The following is a 15,500-nucleotide window of genomic DNA, read 5'->3' on the forward strand; positions in this document are numbered from 1 at the left end:
ATGAGGAGGACAACTCCTGACCACTCCAGAGCTGGAGACTTGGGGGCATCTGGTGTTGACATGCCGCTTGATTGCCACTCATCGCTGAAGGCATGGTGCGTTACGCAAACCCATGTCATGTGACCAGGGTGAGGGAGGTATGTTTGTGCCAGGCTGGGCTACAACATCATTCACTAGTAACCCCTCTTACCCAGAACCCTCCAGTGCCTCTTAGGTTGGGGGCTCTGGCACCCCAATGGTGGAACAAGCTCCCCCACGACGCCAGGACAGCGGAGTCACTGACCACCTTCCGGAGACACTTGAAACCCTACCTCTTTAAGGAATACCTGGAATAGTATAAAGTAATCCTTCTTCCTCCCACTCCCCCACAAAAAATAAATTTTAAAAAAGGTGGTTGTCCCACTGGCTATCATAAGTTGAATGCACCTATTTGTAAGTCGCTCTGGATAAGAGCGTCTGCTAAATGATGTAAATGTAAATGTAAGTGGTCACTAGCGATCTTCTTAGAACACCAGGATATAGCCTAGCATTCCTCTCAACCACAATGGCACGTAAACAACACGACTCAAAAAACATGTATAAGGAGAATGTTCTCTTAGCAGAGATGTATAGATCTACAGAGCTAGTGATCACAGCGATTAGCCAGATGCTACAGTGGACAGAGGAAAGGCCCTTAAATCATTACAGATTTATTAATCAGGACTTTGGAGAGATTCCTCCGATTCTACATCCTGACCCATTAAATCCACACACTCTCCTGCTCTCTACCCCTGCTTTGCAAGCGCAGTTCCCCTCCCTCCTCACTGGTGGTGTCCACGAGGTCAGGTCAGAGGTATGTTTAAGAGGGGTTTAGGTTTGGCTAGTGTTGAAATGGACTCCACCTCTGTGAGATAGCCAAAGGTCGGCCCTAAGAATACCCGCTGGCACATAGCTGGAGCCGGGCAGATAACTGCTGTCAGCAGGTCTTCAGCGGGCCTGGCCGCCTCCTCGCCTTGCCTCTCCCTCCCCTCTACTCTGGAGCAGGCCAGGGGTAGTCTGACTCAGAGAGGCAGGGAACCAGCAGGGACCAGGGGCAGAGCTGGGAAAGTGACCCACACCTTTCCTGGGCATGCCTGTCACTGAGGAGCCCCTGAGGGGAGAGAGGATTCTGGAAGAAGAGATAAGGCCTGTGTGGATGGACTAGAGAGAAGTAGGGCTGCTCTGACGATCACAATCCAGTGTGTATATTCTCGACACAAAATGGAGGACAGCTTTATCCACAGTAATCTCTCCAACAGCACCCTCACAGTCACTGAGATTAGAGGTGGTTTGAATGGCTTCATCTCCAGTTAGAAGTGTTCTGTGTTCTGCGTTCTGATAAGGCGTGTGATCGCCAGCAGTTTTTCCTTCCATATTCTGCACTGCCAGAGGGAATGTGGTGAAGCCGGATAGGACATACCATTTACAGCTCCTACTCACTTCCATCTTGGAGTTGTCAAAGACCCAGCAGAGAAGTGGGATATTCATTTATATGATGTCTAAAGCTGGTACAGTACATTGAAACACACATTCCACATAAAATCATCCACCTAAAGCATCACATCCTTCAAGAACCCTGACAATATTCAAGTATTAAAATATACCAAAATATACAAAGACACATAAAAAAAAACAAGTAAAATACACCATGAATACCAAACTGCCAACATCCAGGTTACACAAATCTCTTCAAACCTAGCTCCCGACTCGCAACTTAGAAACCCCATAGAGAGAAAAGTACAAAACCGTTTTCCTTTTTAGAAAACATTTTGCGCTGCATCCTTCACAGAATAAGCCCAGATAAGATTGGCCAAATCCAGTCAGCCATTTATAGAGAGGAATGAATTATGGGAGACGACTGGAGGTTGGAGTCCATTTTATTATCATTGTATTATCCTCCCTTCCCTGTTGTCTGCCCTTGAGAGGAGGGCAGAGCAGTAGAAACATGCAAGACTAGAGAGCAGACTCAGTGGGGATAGGAGATCTGTGATTGATTATTAGGCCTTCGGTTATGGGGCCCCAAGTGAGTGACGTTTGATTATATATATGAAAAAATAATGTTGAAAATGTTCTTCTGACTCCATTAACAGTATGTTTCTGCCTGTGTTTTCTGCATGCTCACTGACTCCACCTTATCTGCTCCTCCCTCCCCCCAGCTCAGCTCCTCCAGACCCCTGGGCACCGGGACAACTCCTGTCACCTCCCTCTGTCACCTCCCTCCGTCACCGACCCACCCCACCACCTTTCTCTATCCTCAGCACCACCCCTCTGTCCACCTGTCCTAGAGCGCGCTCTCACCCCTCACTGCCTAGCACCCAGCCCCACAGAGCCCACCCAAGCCCCTGCCAGCCCCAGCATGGATAAGGTGCAGCACACGATGCGCTCGGCCATCCGCAGGGCCTCCATGGCGGTGGACGTGCCCCCCCAGGCCAGGCAGAACATGCAGGAGCTCTTTGTCAACTTCAGCCTCATCCTCATCTGCCTGCTGCTCATCTACATCATCGTGTTGTTGATGTGAGGGCCTCAGGGGACCGGGAGGGGCCAGGTGTCACATTACAGCCCAACAGGGCCATGCACTCTTCAAGAGGGCCAGACAATGGAAGGGGAGAGGAGTGGAGGGGAGGGGATTGGGTGGAAAACATGGATATTATCTTAATATTTTGTAAAGTGGTTTTGAATTTGCAGGAATTTGTGTAGGATAAGATCCGATATACTGTTTTGTAGAGTCTATTCAATTCTGCATGATTTATTTTAATGACATATACAATCAGACACTATAACACTGTGAAGTTGCAGTGTGAGAGTTGCAGTACAATATTGTTGTTCCCAGATGCAGTACACACTCCCCTACATATTTATTTGGCAGTGAAGCTAAAGTTAGAGACATAGATATCATACCCCACCAAAAAAATACTAATGAGAGGTTAGCATGTTTTGGGGGCATGATCTTTGTGCATCTGTAACTTTCTCACTCATCATTATTCACATTCATTCATGATTATCCGTAATCATGGTTGTATCCACATTAATGTAGAAGTGTTCAGAAACATATTCTATTCTTATTTACGATAGAAGGGACTCCAAAATGACACAATAGATGATTTACCATTCATTGAGCACAACATAATCCGAAACACAACTAAAACAAACTGCAAATGCATCCAACAAGTTTGTAGAGTCACAAGCTTGATGTAGTCATTGCGTGCTAGGAATATGGGACCAAATACTCAACTTTGGACTAAATTTAATACACTATCTTCAGAGTAGGGGTGTTAACCCCGGTGTCCTGGCTAAATTCCCAATCTGGCCCTCATACCATCATGGCCACTTAATCATCCCCAGTTTACAATTGTCTCATTCATTCCCCCTCCTCTCTCCTGTAACTATTCCCCAGGTCTTTGCTGTAAAATGACAATACTTATGACACCTTCAAATGGGGCACTAGATACATAAAGTGCATTCATTTCTAAACGGTAAACAGATATGTATGAAAATACACTCAAATAAAAGGTGACATTCTGTACTGTCGCCTCATAAAACATTTGATCTCAAATCCAAACTGCTGGAGTATAGAGCCAAATTAAACATTTGCGCTTCACTGTCCAAACAAATATGTAGGGGAGTGTATGTCAAAATTGTGTCACACATGTCACCCTCCTGTAGGTCTGTCATCCCTCACGGTGACTTTTAACCTACAGCTCCCTTCTGCCACCTGGCTTCACTGAGCTAGTCACACACTGACACACTACTGAGCACTGCTGAAATAAACTTACTGACAATGTTAACCCAAGGGAATCTGACTTGTATATGTGTGTATGTGTGTGTGTGATCATATGTGTGTCTGTGTAAGCAAACCAGTCTCTCACTGGGACCCTGTGTTCCCTCTCAGACCTGTGTAGCTGAACCAACAACCACCACAGCACAGCCACAGCGAGGGCTAAGCAGGGGGATGTCATCTGCATCCATCCACCCACCATCACTAGCCTTCCCGAGGAACCTTCCAGAAGACCCCCCTGAATGAAGCGCTTTGCCCAGAATTTTATCACTCTGCCTGGGGTATCTGCAGCCTGAACCCATCCTCTCCATGTTGAGTGTCATCATGGATCTAGTCAACAACCGCGGCCTCAACCTGATGCTCAACTTCCTGCTCATCGTCATCGTGCTGCTCCTCATGCTTGTCCTGGTCAAGCTCATGTAGCCTCTGACCTCTGACATATGACCTCATGGCTTAGTTAGGTTGAGCAATTCCACAGGGTCTGATGGGAGTCCCTCTGATTTGATCATATAAATACACCATGGCTTCAACTAATTACTATTCAACAGTTGTTCATCCACAGCATCAAATCACTGAATAGAGGCTGTAAACCTGTTGGATTAGAACCCAAGATCTTGAGCTTTTGGAGAGAATGAAAGTCTGGGATTCCATGAGATCGTAACATGAGATGGCAAGATTCTAAATATGAATTGACAGGAGGATGAAGCTCCATCCACTGATGGTATAGAATGTAAAAAAATGGAATCTCCAAACTGCACCACATTTAATTCTGCCCAGTGATTTTTTGTATTTTTAGTATGCCATTTAGCAGACAGCCACTTTTATCCAAAGCGACTTACAGTCATGTGTGCATACATTTTTACGTATGGGTGGTCCCGGGGATCAAACCCACTACCCTGGCGTTACAAGCGCCATGCTCTACCAATTGAGCTACAGAGGACCACACTCACAGTCACCGCCTATTCAAAGCTATTAAGACCGAAGCACAGAACACGGATGATGCACCTGACAAATAACATGAAACTGAGAATAATTAAAGCTGCAATATGTAACTTTTTGGGTGACCCTACACAATTCACATTGAAATGTGCGTTATAGATCTGTCATTCTGATTGAAAGCAAGTCTAATCTGTTCTATGTGCTCAATTTTTTATGCTTCCCGTTTTTAAGTTTTGTTTTTGTGTCTTACTTTCTTTTTCAGCTTCAAGTGGCTGAAAATATAATATTTTCGGTTATGTAAAATATATTTCACAGTGGTTTAGATGGTACAATGATTCTCTAAACTATACTTGCTTGTTTTGCCACATAAACTGAAATTAGGCAAACTATTTGAATTTTAGCAACCAGGAAATGGCGGAGCGATTTCGGCATATTTCATCTTTAAAGGCCCAGTGCAGTCAAAAACTAGATTTTCCTATGTTTATATATATATCTCCACACTATGAGGTTGGAATAATACTGTGATACTGTGAAAATGATGATAATGCCCTTTTAGTGTAAGAGCTGTTTGAAAGGTTTGCCTGAAGTTTCTGCCTGTTTTGGTGGGTGGGAGTTTTGGCCTTCCATGGTGACATCACCATGCGGTAAATTAAATAATAGACCAATGAGAAAGTTCATTACCCAAACCTTTCTGTTCCAAACCTTTCTGACAATAACAGCTCATTTTCAGTTTTCCCTTCCCCACTCAGACCACTCCCAGACAGTCCTAGCAAAATACTTGCTTGAGAAATTGCCCTTTGCTAAGAAGCAATTTTTGTTTATTTTTTACCATTTTAAATCAAAACAATCACAAGTAAGGTTGTTACCCAGAAAATATTTGATATTGAGATAAAAACAGCTGCATATGACCTTTAAAGTTATCAGTCCTTTGTGGTGCGATATAATCTCTTTATGCTTCAATCACAGAGTAACTGTTGAGTTAGGCCTAAGTCTAGGGGCCTTCCCTTTGGAGACAGTTTGCTTTGAATCTTTTTGTGTCCAGTTGGTTTAGAACACAGTATGAGTTTTAGCATATTCACATTGGATAGTAGATAAGTACAACACTCAAAAATTGGCATGTAGTGTAAACTGTTCAGTGAGATATATAATATTGTTATTGCAATATCCTAACATAAGTGTGTGCTGTAAATGTTTTGTGTCCAGTAGTAGGAGTTGATTCATTTCTTTTGGCAGAGTAAGACATAAATACAGAGTAAATGCACCAAACACCTCCAGCTAAACACAGAGAAGCTCTCTGCAGTCTGAAGATGAAACATGCATGACTACTGCAGAACGGTTGTCTATCTGCAGGCACTGGCTCCACTGTTCACTTTCTTATGTCACACTGCATTTTGTAAAGAATGTTTTAAAATAAAGATAAACTACACAAACCATAAAGAGTTTGTCTGTCTTCATTGAAAAGATTAACTACTTTATATTAGCCTTCATGGAAATGCTGGAATGGATGTGCATCTTGTATCGGTGCTATCCGGAATCCACCTCTACCACTCCAGTATCCCTGCACATTGTAAATATGATATTGGAACTGACCCTGTGTATAGATAGCTTACTTACTTTCTCGTGTTCTTCTATTTTCTTATTTTTACTTTGCGTGTATTTTTGTTCTACCTTATGTTATTTTTAGTACTACATTGATATTGATTACTGCATTGTTGGGTTTAGAGCTTGCAAGAAAGGCATTTTACTGTACTTGTGGACATGACATTAAAACTTGAAACTTGATCCTTGGGACGTCCCTACCCCATTGAAGTTTAAATAAAAAATGGTTAAGGTAAGGGTTAGGTAAGAGTTACGGTTAGGGTAAGGGTTAAGGTTAGGATTTAGGGTAGGGACTATCTATTGGTCTTTAGGAGAAACGACAATGCTTCAGAAGCCCACCAGAGGGCGATATGCCCTCATATTTAGTCCTATATGAAGCGGTGCACAATTTGGAGGGAAATCTTCACCAGCTTTTAGTACAGACTCCAGTCAATATTGTGCTGAAAATCTGGCAGGTTAACACCCATAACAACTAACACCCATCAGTTTACTTGACAGAGTTTCCTTGACCTGACTAGCTGTCTAACAGAAACTGTAGCCTACTTCCCCATCCTCTCCTCTCACCTGGTTGAGCTCAGCCTCCTGCCGTAGCCTCTCCCTCTGCTGCTGCTCCTGTTGCCAGGCCGATAGGCCCCCACACAGCTCTGGCCCGGGGCCGGGGGGCCTGTACTCCATCTGCTCACTCAGCCACATCTGGGTCCTCACTGCTGGCTGGATGGGGGACCCCCCTACTGTCTGGTGGCCCAGCGGTAGGACCCTCTGGCTGGGTACCGTCAGCCCAACGCCAGGGTGCTTGGTCTCCGGTAAGGCACTGTAGGTCAGGTCTAAGGTGTTGGGTTTGAGTGGGGACGAGCAGGCAGAGTGAGAGTCTATCTTCGTACTCAGGGGGTACTTGTACCTGGCCTCGGCTCCTGGGGAGTGCAAGAGGGATAGGTAGGGGTCGGTAGGGCCCAGAGGGTCCTGCCTGTATCCGTAGAGCACCCCTCTGTCTAGGGAGCCATGGGGGTCAGAGCGGTACGCCGCCCGGCCCCCGGGGATGGTCTTCTCCTGGGCACTGAGGCGGGTGAGGGAGGACCAGCGGCGGACGGGCCGGGGGTCCTTCATGTCCAGGGGGCTGTCGAGGGGTGAGGGCAGCTGGCAGGAGGACCAGGGGCTGACCCCAGGGGAGGGCACCGTGCTGAGCTTGGAGCCGGAGGAGGGCGAGGGCATGATGTGGGCCGTGGGGATGGCACCCTGGGAGCGCAGTGGCTGGAAGGACAAGGTGGTGCTGGAGCTGGAGTGGTCTGGAGGACAGGAGAGAGGGAACGACAAATAGACTTTAGAGGAGGAGAATAGAGGAACAGTGTGTGGGCGGACTCTTTCAACTATCTTACTTATTCAAACTACATACATTTCTATAATACATGACCACAACTTTATTGGAAGTTTCTTGCCTGACAACTGTAGAATTTAGTAACAAAGGAAGAAGGGGTGCTAAAATGTGATTCTGAACACAGTTCTGTACAGTGTGCTCCAATAACCATTTCATACATATTACTGGGCATTATTATTTCTGAAATTGTGTTCCTTGTTCATAGAAGGCTGCAGTAGGTCTGTCTGGAGGGCTCAGATGTTTGGGAGGGGTGTTACTGTGTTACTATATGGTTGGAGGCTCTGCCCAAAGTGTCAGCCCTGGGCTCATCTGCCATGTTCCTCATGAATAACCCATGAGCTGTGTGTGTGTGTGAGAGTGCGTCTCTGTGTGTGTTATACGACATACTAGGGACACTGCTGCCTCAGGGGCATCACGCAGGGTGAGCAATGAATGACACAGCTCATAGAACACACACATGTGGCCAGTCACACACACACACACACAAAGAAGCACAGTGGAAACAAAGGATTGTGTCTATGGCTGAGCCATTCTAAACAAACATGACTTACTACCAAAGCAAAACACAGATAATTAGCTCCCCAGTGCAGGTCTGAAAGTGAATGATAGAATACTATCTTAAAGTCCCACACTGTACCAAACCTTATGATACTGCTTCTGTAGACCTCAGCACTAAGGCCAGTAGTTAGCCATGAGTATACAGACAGGAGTGGACTCTGACTCAGAACCAATTATAAGTTCAGCCCATTACATCAGCACATTATAGGAATGATGCAACAACCAGTGGCCCATATCCAACTTTCATCATTTACAGAAATAGACTAATATTAAGACATCAAAGCCTCCACCAGGGCTTCCGTGCATCTCATTAAAACTAGAGGACTCTGCAATGCAGCAGAGCAGGGATTTACTCCTCCAGACTTATTGTCAGTAGCCTGGCTGTTGTGTTGGAGGAACAGGGAGGGGAGGGGAGAGTAAGCCACAGGGAGAAAGGAGGCTGGAGCTTGGGCAGAGTGGAAGGAGGACAATAGCCTGGGCTGGCCAACTCTTTTGTCATCCGTTGTAATGCGGTACACTGTTGGCATGGTAACTAACACCACAGAGGAGTTGGCTGAACTAAAACATGCAGTGACAGTGATCTTCCACCAGGCAAGAGAGAGGAGGACAGAGGACCATTCTGAGAGTGACAGGGCAGTCCTCCAACATCCCACAGTCCTCTAGTACAGGCAGCACAGAACTGCTCCTGGACCTAAGTAACCCTGCGTAACGTTCCCTTCAACTGAATCTCAACGATAGATGACCAGAAAAACTGATGCCAAAGAATCTCAGCCAAAATAAGAGCATTGCAGGCCAAAGGGCTCTGACTGCCCTGTACCCTGACAGTGACAGTGACACTTTGAAGGAGGAGTCAGCCAATCAGAGAAGTGACAGAGCAGTCATTCTGTCAGCCCTCCTCACGTCACATTAGTCATTAGGGCAATTCACACATCAGCGCAACCCCGCCATGCACTGCTCCCAAGACCAACGACCGGAATGTTCTCAACTAGGGCAGGGGGGACGCATTAAATGATTCACTGTGATTTTATCCTTGGTTGAGTAATAAGTTCAATCAACTTAAAAGATTGTCAGCAATATTTTGAAAGCAATGTTAGTTCAGAATGGAGGTCAATTTCACTAGTTTGCACATTGTACTGAAGTAGCCTACTTTGAATGACTAGGTAGTGAGACAAAGACCCTGTTGTCATGCCACCATACCACCCAGATTCCGTTGGCCCCTGTGGTTTATCAGTTCGCGCTCACCTTGAGCCCCGGGAAACCATTAGAGGTCGGGCCATTCATAAAGACAGCGGCACGCGGCTAGTTGACCTTCTGACAAAGTGCTCCTTTGTTAACACTTGTGTGTGTCAGGGCAAATGACAGAGCAGCTGGAGGGGCTGGGGGTTGAGGAGTGGTGGTGGAGGTGGGGCTAGAGCAAGTCATTTAGGCTCTGAGACAGCACATTCCACACAGGACCGGCTGCCACTCTAAACCTAGTCTCACACACCAGACACTTCCTCCCCTAGCTGGCTGTGTGCAATAACCTGTTCTAGGATGAGGTTACTCTAAACCAGGGCCCGGTTGCATAAAACATCTTAAGTGTTTCCCTTAAGGAATAACTTCCCTTACCTTAGGGAATTGTTTAAGGGCGTTGCATAGAGCCCCTCAAATATTTCCATAGGTAAGGGCATACTTAAAGGGTTTTACAGGGGTTTGAAGGTTTAGTGCTATGAAAAAGTATTTGCCCCCTTTCTAATTTTCTCTATTTTTGCATATTTGTGACACTGAATGTTATCAGATCTTCAACCAAAACCTAATATTAGATAAAGGGAACATAAGTGAACAAATAACACAACAATTACATATTTATTTCATAAACAAAGTTATGCAACACCCAATTCCCCTGTGTGAAAAAGTAATTACCCCCTTACACTCAATAACTGGTTGTGCCACCTTTAGCTGCAATGATTTCCAACCAAATGCTTCCTTGCAGCTAAAGGTGGCACAACCAGTTATTGAGTGTAAGGGGGTAATTACTTTTTCACACAGGGGAATTGGGTGTTGCATAACTTTGTTTATGAAATAAATATGTAATTGTTGTGTTATTTGTTCACTTATGTTCCCTTTATCTAATATTAGGTTTTGATTGAAGATCTGATAACATTCAGTATCACAAATATGCAAAAGTAGAGAAAATTAGAAAGGGGGCAAATACTTTTTCATAGCACTGTATGTATGGCAGAAAGAGTATCTGGTTAGCATGGAGACGACCTGATTCACTGACTAAACATCTCGTCAAAGAGATCGCTTTAATTTTGTGAGATAGCAATCAAGACAGGATAACCAAATTGCAGATAATAAATCACCTTTCTTGTAGTTACTTTTATCTCAACTTGTTTATATTACTTTCTAGTACGTCAAGTTAGCTTACAGAGTACTTATAGCTAACTAGCCAGCTAGCTTTGTAGTCATGGATTGTGCACCTTCCATTGTTTAGCTAAGTACAGTAGCTAGCTGGTTGATGTTTTCCTTTTGTAACCAGAGCAGAAGAAAGCAACATTCAACTCCACAAATGCTATTTACATTGATATCCATACTAAATTAAGCAGTTAAGGGACCTCATGGGCACCCTTAACTTTTTCACTTAATTTAAGGGGGAAATTCACCTTAAAATGTTTTGTGCAACTGACTTAAAGTTAAGGAAACTTTAAGGAAAAGATAAGGGGGGAATTAACTTAAGGTGTTTTATGCAACCGGGCCCAGACCCACTAACCAGCCTTCTGCTGTCTCTATACACGCTGAGGCGGACACAGGTAGTCTGGAAGGCTTTTAGAAGACGTAAACCAGTATGGAAGGGTTTAAGTAGACATAAAACAGTCTGGAAGGGGTTAAGTAGACATAAACCAGTCTGGAAGGGGTTAAGTAGACATAAAACAGTCTGGAAGGGGTTAAGTAGACATAAAACAGTCTGGAAGGGGTTAAGTAGACATAAAACAGTCTGGAAGGGGTTAAGTAGACATAAAACAGTCTGGAAGGGGTTAAGTAGACATAAAACAGTCTGGAAGGGGTTAAGTAGACATAAAACAGTCTGGAAGGGGTTTTAAGTAGACATAAAACAGTCTGGAAGGGGTTAAGTAGACATAAAACAGTCTGGATAGCGCTAAGTGAAGAAGATAGACCCTGGCTGGCTACTGTTGGAGACTAGGGCTCAGACCTGCTCAACTGGACACAATGCGCTAGCTGCTAGCTTCTCTTTTCCTGCAGACCAGCTGGAGCTCAGGAAGCATGCTACACTGAGCGCTAACAACTTGGAAAGGCATTCAGCTGCACACTGTGACTGACTGAGCCTGGGCTTCCAATGGCTACTGAAGTGAACTCAGCCTTAACCACTCTGGATGCCAGCACTACAGTACAGCACACTAAGCACTGAGAGGTAGGAAACAGCATGGAGGGTTAGTGGAGGAGGGAAAGTCAATGTGGGAAATACAGAGGGCAGTGTATTAACACTGACAACCATCTCTGACAGCCTGATGATGCTAGCATGATGATGATTATGGTAACTGATATAATAGTGGGCTACCAGGGAGCAACCATAAAGAGGCCACACCACAGAATGGTGACAAGTGGTGACAGGAGTGGTGGCAGGGAGGATATGTTCAGGACAAATGGAGGAGAAATGAAGGAGAACATCTGGCTTTTAAAAAGATTTAGGTGTGGCATTATAATTCTAAGCGATGCCAATAAGCTTGTTATTGGAGCAAAAAGCAAGAAAAAGCGTTCTGAAAGCCGATACAGAGCTCTGAGGTCCAGCAGGCTTGAATTAAAACTCAATTAACAGGGCTCTACAGAGCAACCATTTTACTCGCATATGCAGCTAAATATTTTGCTGCGCGACCTTTCATTTTAATTTAGGAACACCAGTGCGCCTAGAAAAATTAAGGATTCTAGCTTTATTACCTCAAATATGTTTCATTGTGCTCCTAATTTTTTTTGTTTGCCAAAATTTTTCAACTTAGGCACACAAATGCTCCTTGTAAAAAAATTCAAAATAGAGAGCTGATTAAATATCTAGGCCTTATTAAATCAAATCAAGGAAATTCAAATCAAATCAGATTGTATCGTCACATGCTTCGTAAACAACAGGTGTAGACTAACAATGAAATGCTTACTTGCGGGCCATTCCCAGCAATGCAGAGAGAAAGAAAATAGAGAAATAATAAAAAAGTAATAACACGTAATAATACAAAATTATAATAAATACACAATGAGTAACGATAACTTTGCTAAATACGGGGGCGCTAGAGAGCGTGCTATGGAGTAGACGTGCATTGCTAGAGCTCCGCTCAATTTTGAAACAAATTAATATTTATCTTAACCTCTCACAACCTATAACTTCAAACAAATATGACAAAGGGAAAAGGCAACAAAAAAGGGGGCGCTAAACAAGATAATTGGAATGAGATAGACAACGAACCAATTTCAACGTCGCCGACCCACGAGGAGCTAGCTGAAGAGGCTAGCTTCCAAGAGTTCCCCACAGATCCTACTCAAAGTGACATACTGGCTGCCATAAACGCACTAAGCAAGAAGGTGGACACAAGGTTGGCTGATATCTCAAAGAGTATTGGGACTTTGGCCGAAACTGTGAAGGCAACTAAGGGAAGGGTGCACGAGGTTGAGCAGACGACAATCGATCACGAGACCAGGCTACAGGACATAGAGAAACAGTGCGCAACGCTCAAAAATGACAACAAAACCCTGAAGGCCCGACTGGAAATGCTCGAGTCGCATTCAAGACGCCAGAACATCCGAATATGTGGGATCCAGGAGGACACGGAGAAAGGGAAACCCACTGAATTTGTCTCGGAGCTGATACCGGCATTGCTGGGGAGTGAACACTTCAAAACGGCCATCCTGATCGACCGCGCACACAGAGCACAGGCAACGAAGCCGGTCAAGGGCGGGCCACCAAGGCCATTCATTGTAAGGCTGCACTATCCCCACACCAGGGATCTCATCCTCAAGCTGGCTAGTCAAAAGTTCCCCCTTAACTACAACGGAGCCAGGGTGTCTTTCTACCCAGATCTTACCTTGGAGGTGAGGAACCAACGGAAAGAGTATGATGAGGTACGCAACAAATGCAGGGCGGCCAACATCCGATATGGATTCCTCTTCCCAGCCCGGTTTAAGGTGACAGTCGAGGGATCAACACGTACGTTTGACAACGCAAAAGAGGCAGATCTGTTCTTGACAAGCAAGCTCCCCGGCTGAGGATACAGAACGGCTGTGCCAGCAGGCTAAATGGCCAAATACAGGCCAGGAATGTGTGTGAATTGAATTTCCGGCCTATGTCTTTTCGATCAGAAGATCAGAAATTGGGACTTATAGGATAGGTGAGATGTTGTGGCTAATATAGCATTGTTTGGCATGTCATGTTTTAGCGCCACTCACCCCCTAACATGAGAGTTAAGTTAAGTGTTATTTAATATTAGTTTATATGCGGAGCATCTATAGACGACGAGTTAGTTCAAGCTTTATGTCTAGACACCCTAACGTTTGTGTGTTAGCCAAGGAGTGCTTCGTTTGGGGAAGTCACTCAGTAAAGGGACGGGAGGGGGGTTGGGGTCTGTGTTTTATGTTCACGTTTATTAGTACAGGTGGCATGACAAGCTCCCGCACGGCGGGACGTTTTTCTTCTGGGTTTTGTATGACAGCAGCAATTTGCTTTAAAATAAGAAATGCCACATAGTGACCGAGCACAGAGTAGACCAGGTGGAATAAAGATAGTCAGCTGGAACTGTAATGGATTAGGGCATGTCGTGAAACGAGCTAAGGTTTTTTCTCATCTTAAATCACTGGGTGCTGACATAGTGCTTCTTCAAGAAACTCATATTAAACGCTCCGCGCAGGCCAAGCTACGAGTCGGCTGGATCGGTCAGATATACCAGTCTAACTTTGATGCAAAAGCGAGAGGGGTAGCAATCCTGATAAGGAAAAACATTCCTTTTGTTTACTCAACCTCGATTTCAGATCCTAATGGTCGGTATATTATTGTGGCTGGTACACTGAATTCAAAACCAATAACCTTGGTCAATTTATATGGACCCAACTTCGATGATCCAGTATTTTTTCAAAGGGTATTTAAGGCCATACCAAATATCTCGGATACAAGTGTTATTGTTGGAGGTGACTTTAACTGTACGTTAGACCCTCTTTTAGATAAACAGCTATCAAGGTCACTTCAACAATCAAATGCCAGTGTCTGTCTAAATACATTGATGACAAACCTTAACATTGTCGATATTTGGAGACTGACGCACCCAACAGACAGGGATTATTCTTTCTTCTCATCAGTTCATAAATCATATTCCAGAATTGACTATTTTTTGTTGGACTCCAAACTAATCTCAGCAGCTGAGTCGGTTACCTATCACCCCATTCTAATTACGGACCACTCTCCTCTGTCCATGGTGCTGAAACTCGACAATATGTCGACAGGTCGGCGACCGTGGCGCTTAGACGCATACCTGTTGAAAGATGAGGCTTTCTGTCAGTATTTGGAGGAGCAGATTGCCTTTTTCCTCAGTACTAACGACACGGGGGATGTTGACGACTCCACCCTTTGGGAATCTCTAAAGGCTGTGATTAGAGGTTACATTATTTCTTATACATCAGAGAGGAAGAAACGTGCCAATACTAGGCTGAGAGAAATTGAAAGAGAGTTAGGGGAACAGGAGAACGTTTTTAGGACAAATTCCTCGTATACAGTCCTTGAGAAGATCACAAAGTTAAAGTATGAATACAATACCATCCTTTCGAAACGGGTGGGCTCTTTACTTGCTAGAACGCAACAAAGTTATTTTGAACTGGGGGACAAACCACATAAATTATTAGCAAGACAGCTAAGGCATGTACAAGCATCTAGAGCTATTCACAAAATAAAAGACAAGAAGGGTAAAATAGTAACAGATCCGCAGGACATTAATAAATGCTTTGCACAGTTTTACTCAGAGCTATACCAATCAAAATGCGATGCTACTGATCCACAAACTATGGAACGCTTTCTCGCTGATTGTGAACTTCCTAAACTAGACAGGGGGGCAGCTGCCGCACTCGATGCAGGGATAACCTTAGATGAAATTAACACAGCGATAGCACAATTTCCAAACAGCAAGGCCCCTGGGCCCGATGGATATGTAATAGAATTCTATAAGAAGTACTGCGCTAGTCTATCTCCACTTATGCTGCGAATGTTTCAAC

The 15,500-nt window shown here is 44.5% G+C and overlaps 1 protein-coding gene across 1 annotated transcript in view; it reads right to left on the reverse strand.

The window, feature by feature from the left end:
* The window catches only part of cep85l (centrosomal protein 85L), a 90,828-nt gene that overhangs the window by 46,550 nt on the left and 28,778 nt on the right, over positions 1-15,500 (reverse strand). Inside the window, exon 3 of the mRNA XM_084149097.1 lies at positions 6,896-7,614. Coding sequence (XP_084005223.1) covers positions 6,896-7,614 — 719 coding nt within the window. The remainder of the gene's footprint in view (positions 1-6,895; positions 7,615-15,500) is intronic.

This window comes from Coregonus lavaretus (assembly GCF_964263955.1).
Source record: "Coregonus lavaretus genome assembly, chromosome: 31".
NCBI lineage: Eukaryota > Metazoa > Chordata > Actinopteri > Salmoniformes > Salmonidae > Coregonus > Coregonus lavaretus.